Consider the following 27,617-nt stretch of genomic DNA (forward strand, 5'->3'; position numbering starts at 1 on the left):
GTCTTACCACTGCCTCCAGTCCAGTCCTCACATTATGTCACTGCCCCTGTCACATGCAGCCCTGTCCTCACTAACACATCACTCATCTCCTGATATACTCTGTGCTGCTGGGAACCCTGCTCCTCCCCTATATAACTTTCAGTCTGTGGCTTCCTGCTGCCTCCATTCCCCTCCTCACATCATGTCACTGCCCCTGTCACATGCAGCCCTGTCCTCACTGACACATCACTCATCTCCTGATATACTCTGTGCTGCTGGGGACCCTGCTCCTCACACTATATAACTCTCATTCTGTCTTACTGCTGCTCCTCTCCTCACATCATGTCACATGTAGCCCTGTCCTCACCCATCTCCTGACATACTCTGTGCTGCTGAGGAACCTGGTCCTCCCACTATATAAATCTCAGGCAAGAAAAAGTGTTTCATTAAATCTTAATAGAATAGTGCACTGACTAAACTATACAGTGTGGCAACATCAATCTACTGTATTTGGTGTAACTTAATATTGTGTACTACTACATTTATCCATAGATATATCATATTACCAACCTTCCTTGGTTATGGCCTCTATCTTGGCAGGATAATACCGACAATCCGTCCACCGTGCGAGAACCTCTTCTCCTTCTTTAAAATCCTAGAAAACATTAAAAGGATCCATGTTTTACACGTTCACTCCACATAATCTCTCATGTTCACCAAAGAAGTGCATTAACAGACAATACATAAAAGAGGGGGTACAACGTTTCTTTGTACAATGGCTGCTGACTGATGACCAGACAAGAGATTGAAATGTGAACCATAGTTTGAAAAAGTGAAGCACTGATTGATAGCGGATCTATTTTACACCCTTTCCTTCTATTTAATGTTCTTTATTGCCTGCTCATGAAATACAGCATATTATTAGACTGAGGCATACCTGCGGTATGCGGTCACCTCACCCTCCGCAGGGCGCCTGTCACAAAACTTAAAAACAGAATTAAACATTTTCACAATGGATAGCATTATCCCTAAATAAAAAGTTTAGACTTTCATCTGGAGACAAAAATAATGATGGCAGCCATTCCTTACTACACCGGGGGCTGTGCGGACACCCTGAGTTGTATAAGGATAAACATATCCAAGTAAACTGCTCAATCTAGCAGGAATTTTCCAACGAAAAAAAGATTTTAAACTTGGAAATGATGTTGTGTTATATTTTTAAAATTATAAGGGCACAGTTGCAACATTTTATAGTATTTTGTGTTTTATAGACTTTTACTTCACTATAATTCCCAGGAACACGATGCTGCAGACCAGATGAATTTAATCAGCACAATCTAGCCTGACTACAGGAAATCAGTGATCAACATCACGGTGTTCTTATAAAGCTTGGTTATACAGGTTGAGTATCCCATATCCAAATATTCCGAAATACGGAATATTCTGAATTACGGAATTTTTTTTTCGTGAGAGTGAGATAGTGAAACCTTTGTTTTCTGAAGCTCAATATCCACAAACTTTGTTTAATACACAAAGTTATTAAAAATATTGTATTAAATTACCTTCAGACTGTGTATATAAGGTGTATATGAAACAAATGAATTGTGTGAATGTACACACACTTTGTTTAATGCACAAAGTTATTAAAAATATTGGCTAAAATTACCTTCAGGCTGTGTGTATAAGGTGTATATGAAACATAAATGTATTCTGTGCTTAGACTTAGGTCCTATCACCATGATATCTCATTATGGTATGCAATTATTCCAAAATACGGAAAAATCCCATATCCAAAATTCTTCCGGTCCCAAGCGTTTTGGATAAGGGATACTCAACCTGTATTTAAATTTTTGGCATTTTTAAATACCCCTCCTGAATATTATTACAAAGCCCAGGGAATAACAGATGGTGACAACTGCACCCTACACACAGAATTAGAGGAATTATACTATACAGTCAGAGCCTACACTAAACATCACCGCAACTTTTCCACAGATAACGATTTCCAGCAACTAATCGTTACAATCTGGGACTACAGTGAACTTGTCAATTACCTGTATGTCCTATTCCGCTTTATATTTAAAGCAACACTAAATGGGGGTATTTATCAAAGCTTAAAAAGAGATAAGGTACCATCCAATCAGCTTCTAAATATCATTTCTCCGACGTCCTAGTGGATGCTGGGAACTCCGTAAGGACCATGGGGAATAGACGGGCTCCGCAGGAGACTGGGCACTCTAAAAGAAAGATTAGGTACTATCTGGTGTGCACTGGCTCCTCCCTCTATGCCCCTCCTCCAGACCTCAGTTAGAATCTGTGCCCGGCCAGAGCTGGGTGCTCCTAGTGGGCTCTCCTGAGCTTGCTAGAAAGAAAGTATTTGTTAGGTTTTTTATTTTCAGTGAGATCTGCTGGCAACAGACTCACTGCTACGTGGGACTGAGGGGAGAGAAGCAAACCTACCTGCGTGCAGCAAGCTTGTGCTTCTTAGGCTACTGGACACCATTAGCTCCAGAGGGTTCGAACACAGGGCCTGACCTCGATCGTCCGTTCCCGGAGCCGCGCTGCCGTCCCCCTTGCAGAGCCAGAAGACAGAAGAAGGAGATGAAATCGGCGGCAGAAGACTCCGGTCTTCATTAAGGTAGCGCACAGCACTGCAGCTGTGCGCCATTGCTCCCACAGCACACCACACACTCCGGTCACTGTAGGGTGCAGGGCGCTGGGGGGGCGCCCTGGGCAGCAATTATATTACCTTTTGGCTAAATATACACATAATACAGTCACCAAACTGTATATGTGTAAAAAAAAAACGCCATTAAAGTAAAGAAAACGCGGGACAGAAGCCCGCCGCTGAGGGGGCGGGGCCTTCTTCCTCAGCACACCAGCGCCATTTTCCCTTCACAGCTCCGCAGGAAGCACGCTCCCCAGGCTCTCCCCTGCAGTATCCAGGTACAAGACGGGTTAAAAAGAGAGGGGGGGCACATAAATTTAGGCGCAAATCGATAAAAACAAGCAGCTATTGGGAAAATCACTTATTAGCAGTGTAAATCCCTGTGTTATATAGCGCTGTGGTGTGTGCTGGCATACTCTCTCTCTGTCTCCCCAAAGGACTTTGTGGGGTCCTGTCCTCAGTCAGAGCATTCCCTGTGTGTGTGCGGTGTGTCGGTACGGCTGTGTCGACATGTTTGATGAGGAGGGTTACGAGGAGGCGGAGCAGGGGCAGATACATGTGGTGTCGCCCCCGACGGGGCCGACACCTGATTGGATGGACATGTGGAAGGTCTTAACCGACAGTGTCAACTCCTTACATAAAAGGTTTGATGACGCAGCAGCCTTGGGACAGCCGGGGTCTCAGCCCGCGCCTGCCCAGGCGACTCAGAAGCCGTCAGGGGCTCATAAACGCCCGCTAGCTCTGATGGTAGACACAGATGTCGACACGGAGTCTGACTCCAGTGTGGATGAGGATGAGACAAATGTTCAGTCTACAAAAGCCATCCGATGCATGATTACTGCAATGAAAGATGTATTGCACATTTCTGATATTAACCTGGTTACCACCAAAAGGGGTATTATGTTTGGGGAGAAAAAGCAGCCAGTGACTTTTCCCCCATCTGATGAATTAAATGATTTGTGTGAAGAAGCGTGGAGTTCCCCTGATAAGAAACTAGTGATTTCTAAGAGGTTACTGATGGCGTACCCTTTCCCGCCAACGGATAGGTTACGTTGGGAAACATCCCCTAGGGTGGACAAGGCGCTAACACGCTTATCTAAAAGGGTGGCACTGCCGTCTCAGGATACGGCCGCCCTAAAGGATCCTGCGGATAGAAAGCAGGAAGCTATCCTGAAGTCTGTGTATACACACTCTGGTACTCTACTGAGACCTGCTATTGCTTCAGCCTGGATGTGTAGTGCTGCAGCAGCATGGACTGATACCCTGTCAGACAACATTGATTCCCTCGACAGGGATACTATTTTGCTAACCATCGAACATATAAAAGACGTCGTCTTATATACGCGGGATGCACAGAGGGACATTTGCCGGCTGGCATCTAGAATTAATGCAATGTCCATTTCTGCCAGGAGAGTATTATGGACTCGGCAGTGGACAGGTGATGCAGATTCTAAAAAACACATGGAGGTTTTGCCTTATAAGGGTGAGGAACTATTTGGGGACGGTCTCTCGGACCTCGTATCCACAGCAACTGCAGGGAAGTCGACTTTTTTGCCTCAGGTTCCCTCACAGCCTAAGAAAGCACCGTATTATCAAATGCAGTCCTTTCGGCCTCAGAAAGGCAAGCGGGTCAGAGGAGCATCCTTTCTGGCCAGAGGCAAGGGTAGAGGAAAGAAGCTGCACCAGGCAGCCAGTTCCCAGGAACAAAAATCCTCCCCTGCTTCCACTAAGTCCACCGCATGACGTTGGGGCTTCACAGGCGGAGCCAGGTGCGGTAGGGGCGCGTCTCCGAAACTTCAGCAACCAGTGGGTTCGCTCACAAGTGGATCTATGGGTTGTGCAAATTGTATCTCAGGGATACCTGCTGGAGTTCGAGGCGACTCCCCCTCGCCGTTACCTCAAATCAGCCTTGCCAGCTGCTCCCAGGGAAAGGGAGGTAGTACTGGCGGCAATTCACAAGCTGTACCTCCAGCAGGTGATAATCAAGGTCCCCCTCCTTCAACAGGGCAGGGGTTACTATTCCACAATGTTTGTGGTACCGAAACCGGACGGTTCGGTGAGACACATCCTGAATTTAAAATCCTTGAACACTTATATAAAGAAGTTCAAGTTCAAAATGGAATCGCTCAGGGCGGTTATTGCAAGCCTGGAAGAGGGGGATTTTATGGTGTCGCTGGACATCAAGGATGCTTACTTGCATGTCCCCATTTTCCCACCTCACCAGGAGTACCTCAGGTTTGTGGTACAGAACTGTCATTACCAATTCCAGACGTTGCCGTTTGGTCTCTCCACGGCTCCGAGAATATTTACCAAGGTAATGGCCGAAATGATGATACTCCTTCGAAGAAAGGGAGTTATAATTATCCCGTACTTGGACGATCTCCTCATAAAGGCGAGGTCCAAAGAGCAGTTGTTGGTCAGCGTAGCACTCTCTCAGGAAGTGTTGCAACAGCACGGCTGGATTCTGAATATCCCAAAGTCGCAGCTGATCCCTACGACACGTCTGCTTTTCCTGGGAATGATTCTGGATACAGAACAGAAGAAGGTGTTTCTCCCGGAGGAGAAGGCCCAGGAATTGTCATCTCTGGTCAGGGACCTCCTGAAACCAAAACAGGTGTCGGTGCATCACTGCACGCGAGTCCTGGGAAAGATGGTGGCTTCTTACGAAGCAATTCCCTTCGGCAGGTTCCATGCAAGGATCTTTAAGTGGGATCTGTTGGACAAATGGTCCGGATCGCATCTTGAGATGCATCGGTTGATCACCCTGTCCCCAAGGGCCAGGGTGTCTCTGCTGTGGTGGCTGCAGAGTGCTCATCTTCTCGAGGGACGCAGGTTCGGCATACAGGACTGGATCCGGGTGACCACGGATGCAAGCCTCCGAGGATGGGGGGCAGTCACTCAAGGAAGAAACTTCCAGGGACAGTGGTCAAGTCTGGAGACTTCTCTACACATAAATATATTGGAACTAAAGGCCATCTACAACGCCCTTAGTCAAGCAGAGCCCCTGCTTCAAAACCAATCTGTACTGATTCAGTCAGACAACATCACGGCGGTCGCCCATGTAAACCGCCAGGGCGGCACAAGAAGCAGGATGGCAATGGCAGAAGCCACAAGGATTCTTCGATGGGCGGAGAATCACGTGCTAGCACTGTCAGCAGTGTTCATTCCGGGAGTGGACAACTGGGAAGCAGACTTCCTCAGCAGGCACGACCTCCACCCGGGAGAGTGGGGACTTCATCAAGAAGTCTTCACACAGATTGTAAATCGTTGGGAACTGCCACAGGTGGACATGATGGCGTCCCGCCTCAACAAAAAGCTAAAAAAATATTGCGCCAGGTCACGGGATCCTCAGGCGATAGCTGTGGACGCACTAGTGACACCGTGGGTGTACCAGTCGGTTTATGTGTTCCCTCCTCTTCCTCTCATACCCAAGGTACTGAGGATAGTAAGAAAGAGAGGAGTAAGAACTATACTCATCGTTCCGGATTGGCCAAGAAGAACTTGGTACCCAGAACTACAAGAAATTATCTCAGAGGACCCATGGCCTCTGCCTCTCAGACAGGACCTGTTACAGCAGGGGCCCTGTCTGTTCCAAGACTTACCGCGGCTGCGTTTGACGGCATGGCGGTTGAACGCCGGATCCTAGCGGAAAAGGGCATTCCGGATGAAGTTATTCCTACGCTGATAAAGGCTAGGAAAGACGTGACAGCAAAACATTATCACCGTATATGGCGAAAATATGTTGCTTGGTGTGAGGCCAGGAAGGCCCCTACAGAGGAATTCCAGCTGGGTCGATTCCTGCACTTCTTACAGTCAGGAGTGACTATGGGCCTAAAATTAGGTTCCATAAAGGTCCAGATTTCGGCCCTATCTATTTTCTTTCAAAAAGAACTGGCTTCACTGCCTGAAGTTCAGACGTTTGTTAAGGGAGTGCTGCATATTCAGCCCCCTTTTGTGCCTCCAGTGGCACCTTGGGATCTTAACATTGTGTTGGATTTCCTGAAATCACACTGGTTTGAGCCACTAAAGACCGTGGAGCTAAAGTATCTCACGTGGAAGGTGGTCATGCTGTTGGCCTTGGCTTCGGCTAGGCGTGTGTCAGAATTGGCGGCTTTGTCATGTAAAAGTCCGTATCTGATCTTCCATATGGACAGGGCAGAATTGAGAACTCGTCCCCAATTTCTCCCAAAGGTGGTATCAGCGTTTCATTTGAACCAACCTATTGTGGTGCCTGCGGCTACTCTGGACTTGGAGGCTTCCAAGTTGCTGGACGTAGTCAGGGCTTTGAAAATCTATGTAGCCAGGACGGCTGGAGTCAGGAAAACGGACTCGCTGTTTATCCTGCATGCACCCAACAAACTGGGTGCTCCGGCTTCAAAGCAAACTATTGCGCGCTGGATCTGTAACACGATTCAGCAAGCTCATTCTGCGGCAGGGTTACCGCATCCTAAATCAGTAAAAGCCCATTCCACAAGGAAGGTGGGCTCTTCTTGGGCGGCTGCCCGAGGGGTCTCGGCTTTACAGCTTTGCCGAGCTGCTACTTGGTCGGGTTCAAACACATTTGCTAAGTTCTACAAGTTTGATACCCTGGCTGAGGAGGACCTTGCCTTTGCTCATTCGGTGCTGCAGAGTCATCCGCACTCTCCCGCCCGTTTGGGAGCTTTGGTATAATCCCCATGGTCCTTACGGAGTTCCCAGCATCCACTAGGACGTCAGAGAAAATAAGAATTTACTCACCGGTAATTCTATTTCTCGTAGTCCGTAGTGGATGCTGGGCGCCCGTCCCAAGTGCGGACTCTCTGCAATACATGTATATAGTTATTGCTTAACTCAAGGGTTATTGTTATGAGCCATCTGTTACTGGGGCTCAGTTGTTTTTCATACTGTTAACTGGGTATGGTTATCACAAGTTGTACAGTGTGATTGGTGTGGCTGGTATGAGTCTTACCCTGGATTCCAAATCCTTTCCTTGTTGTGTCAGCTCTTCCGGGCACAGTTTCCTTAACTGAGGTCTGGAGGAGGGGCATAGAGGGAGGAGCCAGTGCACACCAGATAGTACCTAATATTTCTTTTAGAGTGCCCAGTCTCCTGCGGAGCCCGTCTATTCCCCATGGTCCTTACGGAGTTCCCAGCATCCACTACGGACTACGAGAAATAGAATTACCGGTGAGTAAATTCTTATTTTTTCAAACACACACTAAAACGTAAAGTTGAAGTTAATTAGCTAGTACTTTGAGGGGGATTTATAAGCCCCCATTTTTTGGGTGTGAAAAACGGGGTGTTTTTGCGATTTTTATTTTCCGGCCAATTCAATTATCCCCCTTTTTTTTTCGCCCGAAAACATTTCTATTTTCGGCCTAAAACACATAGTTCCCTGACCTATGTGTTTTCGCATCGGGAACTATTGAATATCCCCGGGGACTGAATTCACCCCCTTTCTCTCTCACAATTTTATACACATTCAATGATACCTAAATTGGAGCCTCTATAATTGTGAAGATGTATTTACCATATTGAGCAGAAATATCGGTTTGAGTTTCGGACTGTAAAAGGACATTCTTTTTAGTAAGTTTGTATCCCCAATCTGACAACTTCTGATAACACTTTATCATTGCTTACAGATAGTTAACTTGGAATTTGGGGTCTATCACTACGGACATGCACGCATCTATAATTGTAATTGCAATATGCAATTTGCAGTATTTAGTTTGAGAGAATAAGTATTGTATGAGGGAATTCATCATATGATATTACATCAGATTATTATCCGAATAAGGGGCTTTGTATATTTTTTTACAATGGTGCACACAATTATGGCTCATTTACTTATATTTTGGAAAGAAATAGGCTAGATTTTAATACCGACATCATAATTAAAATGATCATAATTATATATGATATGATTCTAGGACTGTAAGTGCAGACGTGTTGGGGATTCTTTTGCTCTTTCTTCTGTGTTTGTGAGAAATATATACACCCTCTGCAACATGACCTATACTCATACATGAATTCTTAGATCACTCTTTAGAATTGCAGTGAGAGACTTTTCCTGTACAGATTAGATATTATTGAACGGTTTAATAAATAGATCTTATTATTCATTTATTTCTAATTGTGGATATACCTGGCCTTTACGCTAAACATAAAAAATCCAGAAAGCTGTAGTAATTGCAGTACCAACTTCTGCCAGCTGAGGGCGAGCTAACCAGTGCCTTAAAAACACTTTACAGGGGAGAATGTTTAATATGCGGTTAGAATGTTTTAGGGGTATATGCAATTGCGGTCGAATTCCCGAAATTGTCGAAAAACTGGACTTTTTCGCCAAAAAAAATCGACAATGCAATTCAGTACTTTCCGTCAAAAAAACGGACTTTCAAAATTCGACTTTTTGAAATTCGACATTTGTCAAATTCGACTTTTCTGCAATGGTACAAATGCGGCAATTCGACAAAAGTATATTCAATTGAAGTTTGGAAATTCGACAACAGTGCTTTTAGACAGTAAATTCGTCATTTTCAATCCGCCACACTTTGGTGGGTGAATCTAATAAAAAAAATTTAAAATAAGAATTTACTTACCGATAATTCTATTTCTCGTAGTCCGTAGTGGATGCTGGGGACTCCGTAAGGACCATGGGGAATAGCGGCTCCGCAGGAGACTGGGCACATCTAAAGAAAGCTTTAGGACTAACTGGTGTGCACTGGCTCCTCCCCCTATGACCCTCCTCCAAGCCTCAGTTAGGAAACTGTGCCCGGACGAGCGTACACAATAAGGAAGGATTTTGAATCCCGGGTAAGACTCATACCAGCCACACCAATCACACCGTATAACTTGTGATCTGAACCCAGTTAACAGTATGATAACAGAGGAGCCTCTGAAAAGATGGCTCCCAACAATAATAACCCGATTTTTGTAACAATAACTATGTACAAGTATTGCAGACAATCCGCACTTGGGATGGGCGCCCAGCATCCACTACGGACTACGAGAAATAGAATTATCGGTAAGTAAATTCTTATTTTCTCTAACGTCCTAAGTGGATGCTGGGGACTCCGTAAGGACCATGGGGATTATACCAAAGCTCCCAAACGGGCAGGAGAGTGCGGATGACTCTGCAGCACCGAATGAGAGAACTCCAGGTCCTCCTCAGCCAGGGTATCAAATTTGTAGAATTTAGCAAACTTGTTTGCCCCTGACCAAGTAGCTGCTCGGCAAAGTTGTAAAGCCGAGACCCCTCGGGCAGCCGCCCAAGATGAGCCCACTTTCCTTGTGGAACGGGCTTTTACAGATTTTAGCTGTGGCAGGCCTGCCACAGAATGTGCAAGCTGAATTGTACTACAAATCCAACGAGCAATAGTCTGCTTAGAAGCAGGAGCACCCAGCATGTTGGGTGCATACAGGATAAACAGCGAGTCAGATTTCCTGACTCCAGCCGTCCTGGAACATATTTTCAGGGCCCTGACAACATCCAGCAACATGGATTCCTCCAAGTCCCTAGTAGCCGCAGGCACCACAATAGGTTGGTTCAGGTGAAAACGCTGGAACCACCTTAGGGAGAAACTGAGGACGAGTCCTCAATTCCGCCCTGTCCGAATGGAAAATCAGATAAGGGCTTTTACAGGATAAAGCCGCCAATCCTGACACGCGCCTGGCCTAGGCCAGGGCCAACAGCATGACCACTTTCCATGTGAGATATTTTAACTCCACAGATTTAAGTGGTTCAAACCAATGTGACTTTTGGAACCCAAACTACATTGAGATCCCAAATTGCCACTGGAGGCACAAAAGGAGGCTGTATATGCAGTACCCCTTTTACAAACGTCTAAACTTCAGGGACTGAAGCTAGTTCTTTTTTGGAAGAAAATTGACAGGGCCGAAATCTGAACCTTAATGGACCCCAATTTCAGGCCCATAGACACTCCTGTTTGCAGGAAATGTAGGAATCGACCCAGTTGAATTTCCTCCGTCGGGCCTTACTGGCCTCGCACTACGCAACATATTTTCGCCAATTGCGGTGATAATGTTTTTGCGGTTACATCCTTCCTGGCTTTTGATCAGGATAGGGATGACTTCATCCGGAATGCCTTTTTTCCTTCAGGATCCGGTGTTCAACCGCCATGCCGTCAAACGCAGCCGCGGTAAGTCTTGGAACAGACAGGGTCCTTGCTGGAGCAGGTCCCTTCTTAGAGGTAGAGGCCACGGATCCTCCGTGAGCCTCTCTTGAAGTTCCGGTTACCAAGTCCTTTTTGGCCCATCCGGAGCCACGAATATAGTGCTTACTCCTCTCCATCTTATCAATCTCAGTACCTTGGGTATGAGAGGCAGATGAGGGAACACATACACTGACTGGTACACCCACGGTGTTACCAGAGCGTCTACAACTATTGCCTGAGGGTCTCTTGACCTGGCGCAATACCTGTCGAGTTTTTTAATCATGTGGACGACTTCTGGGTGAAGTCCCCACTCTCCCGGGTGGAGGTCGTGCTGAGGAAGTCTGCTTCCCAGTTGTCCACTCCCGGAATGAATACTGTTGACAGTGCTATTACATGATTTTCCGCCCAGCGGAGAATCCTTGCAGCTTCTGCCATTGCCCTCCTGCTTCTTGTGCCACCCTGTCTGTTTACGTGGGTGACTGCCATGATGTTGTCCGACTGGATCAACACCGGCTGACCTTGAAGCAGAGGTCTCGCTAAGCTTAGAGCATTGTAACTGGCCCTTAGCTTCAGGATATTTATGTGAAGTGATGTATCCAGGCTTGACCCTAAGCCCTGGATATTCCTTCCCTGTGTGACTGCTCTCCAGCCTCGCAGGCTGGCATCCGTGGTCACCAGGACCCAGTCCTGAATGCCGAATCTGCGGCCCTCTAGAAGATGAGCACTCTGCAACCACCACAGGATGGATACCCTTGTCCTTGGTGACACGGTTATCCGCTGATGCATCTGAAAATGCGACCCGGACCATTTGTCCAGTAGGATCCACTGGAAAGTTCTTGCGTGGAATCTAACGAATGGGATTGCTTCGTAGGAAGCCACCATTTTTTCCCAGAACCCTTGTGCATTGATGCACTGAGACTTGGTTCGGTTTTAGGAGGTTCCTGATTAGCTCGGATAACTCCCTGGTTTTCTCTTCCGGGAGAAACACCTTTTTTCTGGACTGTGTCCAGGATCATCCCTAGGAAACAGAAGACAAGTCGTCGGAACCAGCTGCGATTTTGGAATATTGAGAACCCAATCGTGCTGCCGCAACACTACCTGAGATAGTGCTACACCGACCTCCAACTGTTCCCTGGATCTTACCCTTATCAGGGAATTGTCCAAGTAAGGGATAACTAAAATTTCCTTCCTTCGAAGGGATATCATTTAGTCCATTACCTTGGTAAAGACCCGGGGTGCCGTGGACCATCCCTACGGCAGCGTCTGAACTGATAGTGACAGTTCTGTACCATAACCTGAGGTACCCTTGGTGAGAAGGGTAAATTTTGACATGAAGGTAAGCATCCTTGATGTCCCGAGACATCATGTAGTCCCCTTCTTCCAGGTTCGCAATCACTGCTCTGAGTGACTCAATCTTGAATTTGAACCTCTGTATGTAAGTGTTCAAAGATTTTAGATTTTAGAATTGGTCTCACCGAGCCGTCTGGCTTCGGTACCACAATAGTGTGGAATAATACCCCGTTCCTTGTTGCAGGAGGGGTACCTTGATTATCACCTGCTGGAATACAGCTTGTGAATGGCTTCCAAAACTGCGTCCCTGTCAGAGGGAAACGTCGGTAAAGTCGACTTTTGGAAACGGCGAGGGGGAGACGTCTCGAATTCCAATATGTACCCCTGAGATATTACCTGAAGGATCCAGGGGTCTACTTGCGAGTGAGCCCACTGCGCACTGAAATTCATTGAGAACGGGCCCCCACCGTGCCAGAGCTTGTAAAGCCCTAGCGTCATACTGAGGGCTTGGCAGAGGCGGGAAAGGGTTTCTGTTCCTGGGAATTGGCTGATCTCTGCAGCCTTTTTCCTCTCCCTCTGTCACGAGCAGAAAAGAGGAACCTTTTGTCCGCTTGCCAACAAAGGACTGCGCCTGATAATACGGCGTCTTATTTTGAGAGGCGACCTGGGGTACAAACGTGGATTTCCCAGCTGTTGCCGTGGCCACCAGGTCTAAAAGACCGACCCCAAATGTCCCCTTTCAAAGGCAATACTTCCAAATGCCGTTTGGAATCCGCATCACCTGACCATTTTACTGGTAGAATTGGACAACGCACTTATACTTGATGCCAGTCGGCAATTATTCCGCTGTGCATCATGCATATATAGAAATGCATCTTTTAAATGCTCTATAGGCAATAATATACTATCCTTATCTAGGATATCAATATTTCCAGTCAGGGAATCCGACTATGCCAACCCAGCACTGCACCTCCAGGCTGAGGCGATAGCTGGTCGCAGTATAACACCAGTATGTGTGTAAATACCTTTTTTGGATACCCTCCTGCTTTCTATCAGCAGGATCCTTAAGGGCGGCCATCTCATGAGAGGGTAGAGCCCTTGTTCTTACAAGCGTGTGAGCGCCTTATCCCCCCTAGGGGGTGTTTCCCAATGCATCCTAACCTCTGGCGGGAAAGGGTATGCAGCCAATACTTTTTAAGAAATTATTAATTGTTATCGGGGGGAAACCCACGCATCATCACACACCTCATTTTATTTCTCAGATTCAGGAAAACTACATGTAGTTTTTCCCTCACCTAACATAATACCCCTTTTTTGGTGGTACTCGTATTATCAGAAATGTATAAAAACATTTTCCATTGTCTCAATCATGTAACGTGTGGCCCTACTGGAAATCACGGTTGTCTCTTCACCGTCGACACAGGAGTCAGTATCCGTGTCGGCGTCTGTATCTGCCATCTGAGGTAACGGCCGCTTTAGAGCCCCTGACGGCCTATGAGACGTCTGGACAGGCACAAGCTGAGTAGCCGGCTGTCTCATGTCAACCACTGTTTTTTTATATAGAGCTGACACTGTCACGTAATTTTCAACAGTACATCCACTCAGGTGTCGACCCCCTAGGGGGTGACATCACTGTTACAGACACTCTGCTCCGTCTCCACATCATTTTTCTCCTCATACATGTCGACACAAACGTACCGACACACAGCACACACACAGGGAATGCTCTGATAGAGGACAGGACCCCACTAGCCCTTTGGGGAGACAGAGGGAGAGTATGCCAGCACACACCAGAGCGCTATATATATACAGGGATAACCTTATATAAGTGTTTTTCCCCTTATAGCTGCTGTATGTTTTAATACTGCGCCTAATTAGTGCCCCCCTCTCTTTTTTTAACCCTTTCTGTCTGCAGGGAAGAGACAGGGAGCTTCCCTCCAACTGAGCTGTGAGGGAAAATGGCGCCAGTGTGCTGAGGAGATAGGCTCCGCCCCCTTTTCGGCGGCCTTATCTCCCGGTTTTTTGTATATTCTGGCAGGGGTTAAATGCATCCATATATCCCAGGAGCTATATGTGATGCATTTTTTGCCATGTAAGGTATTTCTGTAATGTTTTATTGCGTCTCAGGGCGCCCCCCCCCAGCGCCCTGCACCCTCAGTGACCGGAGTATGAAGTGTGCTGAGAGCAATGGCGCACAGCTGCAGTGCTGTGCGCTACCTTATTGAAGACAGGAACGTCTTCTGCCGCCGATTTTCCCGGACCTCTTCGCTCTTCTGGCTCTGTAAGGGGGCCGGCGGCGCGGCTCCGGGACCCATCCAGGCTGGACCTGTGATCGTCCCTCTGGAGCTAATGTCCAGTAGCCAAGAAGCCCAATCCACTCTGCACGCAGGTGAGTTCGCTTCTTCTCCCCTTAGTCCCTCGATGCAGTGAGCCTGTTGCCAGCAGGTCTCACTGAAAATAACAAACCTAAACTAAAACTTTCACGAAGAAGCTCAGGAGAGCCCCTAGTGTGCACCCTTCTCGTCGGGCACAGAAATCTAACTGAGGCTTGGAGGAGGGTCATAGGGGGAGGAGCCAGTGCACACCAGTTAGTCCTAAAGCTTTCTTTAGATGTGCCCAGTCTCCTGCGGAGCCGCTATTCCCCATGGTCCTTACGGAGTCCCCAGCATCCACTTAGGACGTTAGAGAAAACATGTTTTTTTTGGTGTTTTTTTTATTGGTAATAGCATATCTATTTATATTAGAAGGGATTAGGTACTTGGTTTGTCTTTTTGGGAGGCACAAGTATTATTTATATATTTTTAAAAATATTATTTTTTTTTAAATGGAATGGTAAAATCCTGAAAAAAAATGGCGTGGGGTCCCCCCTCCAAAGCATAACCAGCCTCGGGCTCTTCGAGCCGGTCCTGGTTCTAAAAATCCGGGGGGGGAAATGGACAGGGGATCCCCTGTAGTTTTAAAACCAGCACCGGGCTCTGCGCCTGGTGCTGGTGCAAAAAATACGGGGGACAAAAAGAGTAGGGGTCCCCCGTATTTTTTACACCAGCATCGGGCTCCACTAGCTGGACAGATAATGCCACAGCCGGGGGTCACTTTTATACAGCGCCCTGCGGCCGTGGCATTAAATATCCAGCTAGTCACCCCTGGCCGGGGTACCCTGGGGGAGTGGGGACCCCTTCAATCAAGGGGTCCCCCCCCCCAGCCACCCAAGGGCCAGGGGTAAAGCCCGAGGCTGTCCCCCCCATCCAAGGGCTGCGGATGGGGGGCTGATAGCCTTGAGAAAATGACAAGAATATTGTTTTTTCCTGTAGTACTACAAGTCCCCGCAAGCCTCCCCCGCAAGCTGGTACTTGGAGAACCACAAGTACCAGCATGCGGGAGAAAAACGAGCCCGCTGGTACCTGTAGTACTACTGGAAAAAAAATACCCAAATAAAAACAGGAGACACACACCTTGAGAGTAAAACTTTATTGCACACCTGCCGACACACATACTTACCTATGTTGACACGAAGCAGTCGGTCCTCTTCTCCAAGTAGAATCCACGGGTACCTGAAAATAAAAGATAATTATACTCTCCTCGATCCAGTGTCCAGATATAAATCCTCGTACTTGGCAAAACAAATAAACGAACACCCGGACCAGCGGACTGAAAGGGGTCCCATGTTTACACATGGAACCCCTTTCCCCGAATGCAGAGACCCCCCCGTGACTGCTGTCACAGAAAGGTCTCTTAAGCCAATCAGCGAGCGCAACGTCCTGGCACGCTGCTGATTGGCTGCACGTCTGAGCTGTCAGACAGCGCATCGCAAAGCCTCTCCATTATACTCAATGGTGGGAACTTTGCGTCAGCGGTGAGGTCACCCGCGGTCAGCGGCTGACCACGGGTAACCCCACCGCGGACGGCAAAGTTCCCACCATTGAAAGTAATGGAGAGGCTTTGCGATGCGCTGTCTGAGGTCACACGCGCATACAGCCAATCAGGTGAGTGCAACGAAGTAGCGCTTCCTGATTGGCTGAAGGGACCTCTGTGACAGCAGTCACGTGGGGTCCCGGCATTCGGGGAAAGGGGTCCCATGTGAAAACATGGGACCCCTTTCAGTCCGCTGGTCCGGGTGTTCGTTTATTTGTTTTGCCAAGTACGAGGATTTATATCTGGACACTGGATTGAGGTGAGTATAATTTTATTTACAGGTACCCCGGATCGTCGGATCAGGAGACGTGGCAGTCGGCGGGTCAACATAGGTAAGTATGTGTGTGTCGGCAGGTGTGCAATAAAGTTTTACTCTCAAGGTGTGTGTCTCCTGTTTTTATTTGGGTATTTTTTTTCCAGTAGTACTACAGGTACCAGCGGGCCCGTTTTTCTCCCGCATGCTGGTACTTGTGGTTCTCCAAGTACAAGCTTGCGGGGGAGGCTTGCTGGGACTTGTAGTACTACAGAAAAAACAATATTCTCGTCATTTTCTCAAGGCTATCAGCCCCCCATCCGCAGCCCTTGGATGGGGGGGGGGACACAGCCTCGGACTTCACCCCTGGCCCTTGGGTGGCTGGGGGGGGGACCCCTTGATTGAAGGGGTCCCCACTCCCCCAGGGTACCCCGGCCAGGGGTGACTAGTTGGATATTTAATGCCACGGCCGCAGGGCGCTGTATAAAAGTGACCCCCGGCTGTGGCATTATCTGTCCAGCTAGTGGAGCCCGATGCTGGTGTAAAAAATACGGGGGACCCCTACTCTTTTTGTCCCCCGTATTTTTTGCACCAGCACCAGGCGCAGAGCCCGGTGCTGGTTTTAAAAATACGGGGGATCCCCTGTCCATTTTTCCCCCGGATTTTTAGAACCAGGACCAGCTCGAAGAACCCGAGGCTGGTTATGCTTTGGAGGGGGGACCCCACGCCATTTTTTTCCGTGTTTTTTCCCGTTTTTAAAAAATCGGAACAAAATCCGTCAAATCGGCCGTTTTTCGTCAGTGGGACTGTCGAATCCGTTTTTTATTGAATATGGTCAATTTCGGCACCCACTTGCCGAAATTAGACTGTCGAATTGTGTCGAATTGAAAAATGGCCGAAAAATTGCCGCGATTCGCCGCTAATTGCATATACCCCTTAGTGAGATAAAAGATGGCAGAACATACAAAGTTCTCTTCGTCGTCTCCTATCCCCTCTTTCCTCAATGCAGGTTTCTCCAGAGGGCGGATCCGGCTGCTGTCCCAATGTATCCATTCATCGTACCGACTGCTCCAGCGCTCAAAGTGCACCAACATCTTCCCCTCTTCATAATCTATCTTTTCAATCTTGGATGGGTACCTAAAACCAAAAAGCACATTATTAATAGAATTCAGAAACCAATAATTAGATTACCAATAATAAATAAAACCAATCGTACCAATATGTTACTCTAACCAGCTGTGTTTAATATTGACATGGAAGGAGACATGATATCGTCATCGGGATTCACATAATAGTTACAATGTGGTTCTGGCATACAGAACCAAATGAGCACATCCCCGTGTAAATTAAATAGACTCTAACCATATAAAAAATTTTCCCCTTTGAATTATATTCAGTAGGGTTCTCCTCGCCCGCCCCCCCTCCCCAACTTCCCAGGTATCGCTGTGTCTCTTTCTCCCCTTTCTCCTCCATTATGGGATGTTACTGTATGTATGTTCTGCAGTATTATCAATGGGTGTTTCCTGTGCATGGACATTGTGCTTATAAAAGGATTCTTTTTAGCAGCGCTTAATTTTATTATATAGATTTCTATTAGTAACTATAGTAACTAGTTTTTATCATGACCTTGATTTCTGCCAGAAGAGCTTAGCAAGAACAAGAACATAACGCACAAGACCACCTTAAATGATGGACTACACGTTTCCAGTCTCTCACTTACACAGGATCTACATGTTTAAAATAGTAGTTGTGAGCAACTGCACCCCCCCCCCCCCCCCCCGTATAACATATAGGTATATGCAATTGCGGTCGAATTCGCGGCAATTTTCGCCGTTTTTTAATTCGACCAAATTCGCCAGGTGAATTCCGGAAGGTGGCTTCCGGAATTCACCATATTCAATGAAAAACGGATTCGCCAGAGTCGCGGGCGAAAATCGGCCGATTTGGCGGATTTTGCCGCGATTTTAAAAAACGGGAAAAAACGGGAAAAACCCGGAAAAAAAATGGCGTGGGGTCCCCCCTCCAAAGCATAACCAGCTTCGGGCTCTTCGAGCTGGTCCTGGTTCTAAAAATGCAGGGGAAAAATTGGGCAGGGATCCCCCGTATTTTTAAAACCAGCACCGGGCTCTGCGCCTGGTGCTGGTGCCAAAAATACGGGGGACAAAAAGAGTAGGGGTCCCCCGTATTTTTAACACCAGCATCGGGCTCCACTAGCTGGACAGATAATGCCACAGCCGGGGGTCACTTTTATACAGCGCCCTGCGGCCGTGGCATTAAATATCCAACTAGTCACCCCTGGCCGGGGTACCCTGGGGGAGTGGGGACCCCTTCAATCAAGGGGTCCCCCCCCCCCAGCCACCCAAGGGCCAGGGGTGAAGCCCGAGGCTGTCCCCCCCCCATCCAATGGACTGCGGATGGGGGGGCTGATAGCCTTTTGTGATAATAAAAAGATATTGTTTTTTCCAGTAGTACTACAAGTCCCAGCAAGCCTCCCCCGCAAGCTGGTACTTGGAGAACCACAAGTACCAGCATGCGGGAGAAAAACGGGCCCGCTGGTACCTGTAGTACTACTGGGGAAAAAATACCCAAATAAAAACAGGAGACACACACCTTGATAGTAAAACTTTATTTCATACGCCGACACACACATACTTACCTATGTTGACACGCCGACTGCCACGGTCTCCGACGATCCGAGGTACCTGTAAAAAAATTATACTCACCTTCCAGCGTCCAGAGGTACATCCACGTCCAGAGAGATAATCCACGTACTTGGCAAAAAAAAAAAAACGAACACCGATCCAGCGGACTAATGAAAGGGGTCCAATGTTTTCACATCAGACCCCTTTCTCCCGAATGCCGGGACATCACGTGACTCCTGTCACTGACGTCCCTTCAGCCAATCAGGAAGCGCTACTTCCGTGGCGCTCACCTGATTGGCTGTGCGCTGTCTGTACTGTGACAGCACATCGCAAAGCCGCTCCATTACTTTCAATGGTGGGAACTTTGCGGGTAGCGGTGGGGTCACCCGCCGGTCAGCCGCTGACCGGCGGGTGACCTTACCGCTAGCCGCTAAGTTCCCACCATTGAATATAATGGAGGGAGCTGTGCGATGCGCTGTCACAGTACAGACAGCGCTCAGCCAATCAGGTGAGCGCAACGAAGTTGCGCTTCCTGATTGGCTTAGAGACCTGTCTGTGACAGCTGTCACTGACAGGTCTCATTCGTGGAAAGGTGTCCCATGTGTCAGCATGGGACCCCTTTCAGTCCGGTGGTCGGGTATTTGCGGTTTGTTTTTTTGCCAAGTACGTGGATGTATCTCTGGACCATGGCTGAGGTGAGTATATTGATCTTTTCTTTTCAGGTATCCGTGGATTCTACATGGAGAAGAGGACCGATGTCGGCGTGTGAACATAGGTAAGTATGTGTGTGTCGGTAGTGTGTAATAAAGTTTTACTGTCGACGGTGTGTGTGTCCTGTTTTTATTTGGGTATTTTTTTCCCAGTAGTACTACAGGTACCAGCGGGCCCGTTTTTCTCCCGCATGCTGGTACTTGTGGTTCTCCAAGTACCAGCTTGCGGGGGAGGCTTGCTGGGACTTGTAGTACTACTTGAAAAAACAATATCTTTTTATTATCACAAAAGGCTATCAGCCCCCCCATCCGCAGCCCATTGGATGGGGGGGGACAGCCTCGGGCTTCACCCCTGGCCCTTGGGTGGCTGGGGGGGGGGGGGACCCCTTGATTGAAGGGGTCCCCACTCCCCCAGGGTACCCCGGCCAGGGGTGACTAGTTGGATATTTAATGCCACGGCCGCAGGGCACGGCATAAAAGTGACCCCCGGCTGTGGCATTGTCTGTCCAGCTAGTGGAGCCCGATGCTGGTGTTAAAAATACGGGGGACCCCTACTCTTTTTGTCCCCCGTATTTTTGGCACCAGCACCAGGCGCAGAGCCCGGTGCTGGTTTTAAAAATACGGGGGATCCCCTGTCAATTTTTTCCCCGCATTTTTAGAACCAGGACCAGCTCGAAGAGCCCGAGGCTGGTTATGCTTTGGAGGGGGGACCCCACGCCATTTTTTTTATGATTTTACCGTTCCAGCATTAAAAAAAAAAAAATTTAAAAAAATAATATTTTAAAAAATATATAAATAATATTTGTGCCTCCAAAAAAAAAAAAAAAAAAAGTACCTAATCCCTTCTAATATAAATAGATCTGCTTTTCCCCCCCAAAAAAAACATGTTTAAAATTTTTTTATTTGTTTTCACCCTCCAAAGTGTGGCGGATTGAAAATGACGAATTTGCTGTCTAAAAGCCCTGCTGTCGAATTTCCAAACTTGAATTGAATATGCTTTGGTCGAATTGCAGCACTTGTATCATTGCAGAAAAGTCGAATTTGCAAAAATTCGAATTTCAAAAAGTCGAATTTTGAAAGTCCGTTTTTTGGTCGGAAAGCACTGAATTGCATAGGCGATTTTTTTTTTTGGTCGAAAATGACCCGAAATTCGACAATTTCGGGAATTCGACCGCAATTGCATATACCCCATAGCTTATACTTTATTTAGAATGTGAAACCCATTCTGTGTATATATGTTATCTCATATATACTGTACGTTATTTCAGTAAATATAAAGACCCTGTGATAAGTGACTTCTGTCGGTAGTCGGATATGTATGCACGGTCGTCCAGGGTTTCTGAGATCAGTGACGAAATAGGGAACAACGTTTATTTATTCGGGTTCGCCAAATATCTAAACTACAGGACATGTGTGTATCTGTACACCACTGAGGAAAAGATTATGTAATAGGTTGCGGTGTATAATGTGTTTTATAAATCAGCCCATTGGTAACATTTAACATTTAACATTTGCTCGCACAGAGTAAAGAAGATCAACGTTATTTCTGTATAAAATAAACAAGCCTGTAGTAGATGATTCATTATAAAACTCGCCCATTGAGAGCCAAAAATAGTCTCGAGATTGATTTAGCAAATGTTTAGCAATGTATGATATTTCTAATGGGTATACATCCACTTCCAGCAGTGGTCAATGGGTGCAAAGAAAAATCTATTAAAGGGACTCTGACCTCAAAAATAGTTTTTGTTTTAATATGCCTAGCACAGCGTGACGTTTCAGGCATTTACTGTGGGTTTATGTACTTTGGGTATTGGTGGGCATTTTCTGTGGGTTTATGTAATCCCAACCCACCCCCCCCCCCCCTCTCCCCCTTTGGGCTTGTGTCTTCCTGTTCAGCTTCTCTCTGGCATTCTGTTTTTTTGTTCCTGTGGACCTGGCCAAGATAATGTCACACATCTAAAGCTTTTTATCTTGTAAGAGAATTAACACAGATAAGTAAGAGCATTGAACATGTGGACATTCAGCACGTTGACACAGATGTAACGTTGACACTGCTGAAATGTCGGCAATGTCTTTCGTGGGATTCTAACCCTAATGAACACGTTGACATTTCACACGTCAAAAATTTTCAGGTGTTGACATTAATGATGCTGACATTATAACCAGGTTGTCATCATTAATGTCGACCTACTTGTGTCAACATTAGAACTATCGGCTTGGTGACTGCATCTCCCTTTACACTGTTAATGCACTTTTAAGCTACTAACACCTGAAAACCTCAATAAAAGTAAACTGCACCTGGGAGATGCATGAAACACGAGGCTCAAGTGTAATCGCTTTCATTCATTTCACCCCTTTTCCCAGCAAGCCAGGATGAGCCACTACAGAAAGTTACTGTACAGTATTTCAAGCAATACATTTATCAGCCAGCAGGTGGTGCTGCATAATAATATCTAGCACAGTGGTTCATAAACTTTTAAATCACGGCACCCTAGAGCATCAGAGTTTTTTTTCACAGCACCCCTAGGCCGAAAGCTTCTTATTAGTAAATTGTGTAAATTAGTATATTGTGTTTATATGTCATCCTCAATTGTGTGGTGAGACAGGATTTGCTTCTGTTTGTCCACATATTTTATACGGGTGTAGTATGGTTTGCCGGCGGTCGGGGTCCGGCGACCAGCATACCGGCGCCGGCATACCGACAGCTGGGCGAGTGCAAATGAGCCCCATGCGGGCTTGCTACGCGCGCCACGCTATCAATTCTCCCTCCAGGGGGGTCGTGGACCCCCATGAGGGAGAAAAGATGACGGTATGCCGGCGCCGGTATGGTGGTCGCCGGGAGCCCGGCCGCCGGCAACCTGAAGACCACCCATTTTATACAGTATTGACAGCCACCGGCATTGGTTTTGCCAGTTACATTGACCATAACTTATCTGAACTGGTCCTGGACCACTAATCCAAGTCACCCCTGCAAGTGTCCTGAGGCGCCCCAAGATGCCACGGCACACAGTTTGAGAACCATTGATCTAGCAAGTACATGATACTTCATAGAATGTTTCGATGCACTGAACTTGTACACTATATTACTTTAAAATTCATCAATTATTATTCTGTTTATTGCAAACAAAAAAGAAATATCCAGATTTGACATTTATTTAGTTTAATATCTAGCCATTGTTATACAACAAACAAGTTGAGTAGCCCTGATGCATACAGAGAGATTCAGTATGATTTACCGACACATACAATACCGACAAGTCAAAACCCCGACAGACATTGGCCTGCAGCCAAAATACCGACACTCATTATGCCGACATGTTAAAAATGCAAACAGAATGCAGACATGTCAAAATACTGACATGAGTTTTTCGGGGGAGGGGGGGGGGTTGGTCGACACGGACGCCGATCGCCACGCTACGGGTACGGTGCCCCGCTGCACTCGGCACATTATTATATTCCCCCTTCAGGTCCACTGGGATGGTGAAGTATGGACAAGTCTGTTTTTGGGCAAAAATTCCTTAAAAACGCATGTCGACATTTTGGTAGGTTGGCATAAAGAATGTCTGTCAATGGGTGTTGGGATTATGTCCATCGGTAAACCAACTGCTACCCATAGAGAGTGCACAGTCCTACAACAAGGGGGGTCACTCCGACCTGATCACACGCTACCGTTTTTCGCAGCGCAGCGATCAGGACAGAACTGCACATGCGTATGCACCGCAGTGCGCAGGCGCGTCGTACAGGTACAAAGCGGATCGTTGCTGAACGATGGATTTGACGAAGAATCCATTCGCACAGCCGATTGCAAGAAGATTGACAGGAAGAAGGCGTTTGTGGGTGTCAACTGACTTTTCAGGGAGTGTTTGGAAAAACGCAGGAGTGTCCAAGCGTTTGCAGGGCGGGTGTCTGACGTCAATTCCAGCCCCCGGACAGGCTGAAGTGATCGCAGCGGCTGAGTAAGTTCTGGGCTACTCAGAAACTGCACAAAACTTTTTTGTACCGCTCGGATGCACAAGCGTTCGCACACTTGCAAAGCGTAAATACACTCCCCTCATAGGCGGCGACTATCTGATCGCAGCACAGCAAAAAGTAGCTAGCGAGCGATCAACTCGGAATGACCCCCAAAGAGACATCAGCCTAGCTGCTTCCCAGAGAATCTTATACTCTCATTACGGCATTGTTTCCTCTGTGTACCCTCTCTGTGAACCTGGACCTGTAGATACAATGGCCCTCATTGAGAGTTGTTCGCTCGCAAGCTGCTTTTAGCAGCTTTGCACACGCTAAGCCGCCGCCTACTGGGAGTGAATCTTAGCATAGTAAAATTGCGAACGAAAGATTAGCAGAATTGCGAATAGACACTGCTTAGCAGTTTCTGAGTAGCTCCAGACTTACTCGGCAACTGCGATCAGTTCAGTCAGTTTCGTTCCTGGTTTGACGTCACAAACACACCCAGCGTTCGCCCAGACACTCCTCCGTTTCTCCAGCCACTCCCGCGTTTTTCCCAGAAACGGTAGCGTTTTTTCACACACACCCATAAAACGGCCAGTTTCCGCCCAGAAACACCCACTTCCTGTCAATCACATTACGATCACCAGAACGAAGAAAAAACCTCGTAATGCCGTGAGTAAAATTCCTAACTGCATAGCAAATTTACTTGGCGCAGTCGCAGTGCGAACACTGCGCATGCGCAATTAGCGGAAAATCGCTGCGATGCGAAGAAAATTACAGAGCGAACAACTCGGACTGACCACCAATATTTTGGTGCCAGCATTTTCTGCCAGTGTTACTTTGTTTGCCGTCTACCCATTAACAGATCGCACGCTATATTAATAAAAACCACAGCAAGTATATAAATGTCCCTCGGTTGTAAAATTGATAGATAAATCACGACAGCTGAAAGCAGGCCAAAAATTAGATTGCAGAAATTGCGTTAACTCAAAGTATATTAATATTACCTATGAGTTTTACTGAATAAACTCTTTCATGGAAGTTTCAAGTGAAATTATTGTTTGGGGGTTAAGTTCCTATTTAAGCATTAGCGTTGGTGACTCCAGCTGGACAACCTGTGGCTCTCCAGCTGATTTGGTAGGAGGGTATGCTGGGACTTGTAGTTTCACAACAGCTGGAGAGCCACAGGCCAGGCCTGTCCTAGACCTTTAACCATCTGTCACCTGGGGCCACAAAAGCTACTACAGTCACCACATTGCATTTTTCCCATTACAGCGCTTTTTAATGACCGTAAGCGGTTGATTTTTTCTGGCTTTGCTGTACTGTAAGAGTGACATGTTTGAGAAGGTGCTAGGTGTTGTTAGGGAACAATTGTTCCGGAGCTTCCAGACAAACATAAGACATTCTAAAACGGAGCTGAAAAGCAGCAGCAAAGGGCACAGCACACTGTGGGTCCGATTCAGAGCCGATTGTAGATGCGCTAAAATTAGCACACCTACGATCAGATTCACTGACATGCGGGGGTGGGCCACAGGGCTAGTCCACCCCGCATGTCAGGCCCTCCCCCCCCCCCTGCACAGGTGTGAATTGCACTGCACGGCGGCGATGCTTTCATACCCGGTGAGTAGCTCCCTGCCCACGCAGCCTAGCTGCGTTTTGGGTCGCAGTGGCTGCATGTGACGTCACGCAGCCCATGTGGCACGCCCCAGCAACGGTCCAGACACGCCTGCAGTTTTCGGACCACCCCCCCCCCCCATGGCGTTTTAACGCCGCTGGCACGTCCCCTCCCGTCCCGCAACCGCCTCTGCGTGTCAGTCAGGCAGAGGTGATCGCAGCAGTGAGATGCATCTCACAGTGTGCGTACACGCAGTGCTGCCGCTGCGCGTGCACGCTACAGAAAGGGCATCAGGCTGCGACCGCAGCCGTTGCAGCGATCGGGTCTGAATTAGGCTCAGTGACAGGAGATAAAGCAGAAGTTTGTGGGTGTTGTGAGATGATGAAAGAACAAACTCTGTTAAGAAATGTAAATACCAAGAATGTGCAAGAGGAGGATTGCATTTATTTCAGTTTGTCTCTACCGTAATATATGCAATATGTTCTATATAATATGCTGAATGATAATAAGGTAAAACAGAATATTAGTCATAGACTATCATCACTATCACCCCAGTGGTGAGGTCCTGAAGAGCTCTGATAGGACAGCTGTGCTAGCATTACCAATAGAGCATATATCGTCAGATGTGGCAGTAGAGTTTATACCCAATGGTACAGAAATCAGCTCAGTTTAGGACACGGTCATTTCCTGGTTGCTCTATTCGCCATGCCATAAAGAGATGGATGTACCGCTTATGGCTGCTACACAGTTCCTGCTGGCTCCTATATTTGTGCAATTCCTGGATTTTACATTATTTTGTCAACCCAGTTTCAAAGGCATGAAAAAAATCTATTAGGAATGAGAAGGTTGAGTAAAACGAATTCCGAATGTCAGGCAGGAATGTTATTCTACCAGCACTGCCGCCCGTGCTCCTACCTTCGGGGGAAATGCCAGGAAGAGGCACTGTGCCCCCTGTGGAGGGACGGGTGTGGATAGTTGGGTCGGGGACACGGAGTGACGACTGGATTCCAGCACTCTGGATAGCCTTCATATAACAGGCTGCACAGTTGTAGAGGTCGGGGAGGAGTCTGCTGGGGGTGGAAGTGTTGCGTTTACCATGGGGATACGTAGCTACAGCACAAGACACGGAAACACCTGAATACATCCCTGAGCAAGGGGCCAATTCAATTAGAAATTAGTTTGCAAAATCAAACTACCATAGTGAAACCAGCAACGAGTGCGCCTGAAAAAAAAAAAATCGAAATTTAATTAGAAATGGAGATTTACACAATTTATCTACATAAAGCAACCTGGGAGAAGTGCATGACAAAGTGGGGGAATCATCCCGGACCCCCCAAAAAGTGGCAAATCAGATAACAGGGCCATCTGGAAGCCTGTGTGTGGCCATAACTTCCTAAAAGGTGTCTGGTGGTTAATTTAAAAAATATATATATATTATTGGTGGAAAAATGACATCAGCAAATATATATATATATATATATATACACACACACATATATACATATATATATATGAAAAGTATCCACATTCAAATACCTTTCTACCAACACTAGTCAAGTTCCAAGCAAAAGTAACCCCGTGGCACTAATATGATTGGTGGAATATTGGAAAATGCATATTGGTTCAGAAACCACTGGTAATGAAAATATCATGGTAGCCAGGGACAGATTGGGCTGGAAAACCAGCCAGGGAATTTTATGGAAGCAGCCCTAATGGGGGTGCAGTCTGATAAGGGAGTGGGGTCTGTTGAGGGAGACCCCATTCCCTTATCAGACCTGATTGTACATAATTGCAGCCTTCCTTGCGTCTTTTGCTGCAGTTGTGTCTGAGACCAGGGGCGGATTGGGAATTAAAAGTGGCCCTGTAACATTTTGTAGAAATGACCAGACATGGGCAGCACTAGAGGTATAAGGGTGGTCTTCAGTTTGCCGGCTGTCGGGATCCCAGCGCACAGTATACTGGCCGGCATACCAACGCTTTTTCTCCCTCTTGGGGGTCCATGACCACCCTGGAGGGGAATAGATACGCACGACACCGTGCCCGCAGCGTGGCAAATGCAGCGAGCCCACAAGGGGCTCATTTGCACTCGCCCAGCTGTCAGTATGTCGGTGGTTGGGATTCCGGCGCCGGTATGCTGGCCGCCGGAAGCCCGGCCGCCGGCGTACCCTACTACACCCGAGGTATAACATACCTTGTAGCCATGGCAGCATCACTGGATGGCAGAGTTGCTGTACTGCAGAGATGGAATAACAGAATGAATGGGGACAATATAGTGTTTTGGGCCGCCTGTCATGTGGGGGGTGGGGCCACATGACAAAGCACAAAACAGGCCCCACAGACTCGTTGGCCTATGAGGAATCTTCCTGGTCAGCCCTGTGGCCAATCCACCCCTGATGGTAGCAGTAGAGCAATTGCCACCAGCTGCAGCGTCATCAGCTTCAGTAGAA

General features: G+C 47.3%; 1 protein-coding gene across 2 annotated transcripts in view; it reads right to left on the reverse strand.

The window, feature by feature from the left end:
- PHF20L1 (PHD finger protein 20 like 1) overlaps window positions 1-27,617 on the reverse strand; it is a 274,345-nt gene that overhangs the window by 133,383 nt on the left and 113,345 nt on the right. For both annotated transcript variants that reach the window (XM_063921261.1, XM_063921260.1), the window contains exons 3-4: window positions 17,221-17,392; window positions 550-634 (exon numbers count right to left, since the gene is read on the reverse strand). In XM_063921261.1, the coding sequence (XP_063777331.1) occupies window positions 550-634; window positions 17,221-17,392 (257 nt within the window). The remainder of the gene's footprint in view (window positions 1-549; window positions 635-17,220; window positions 17,393-27,617) is intronic.

The sequence above is a fragment of the Pseudophryne corroboree genome, chromosome 5 (genome assembly GCF_028390025.1).
Source record: "Pseudophryne corroboree isolate aPseCor3 chromosome 5, aPseCor3.hap2, whole genome shotgun sequence".
Lineage (NCBI taxonomy): Eukaryota > Metazoa > Chordata > Amphibia > Anura > Myobatrachidae > Pseudophryne > Pseudophryne corroboree.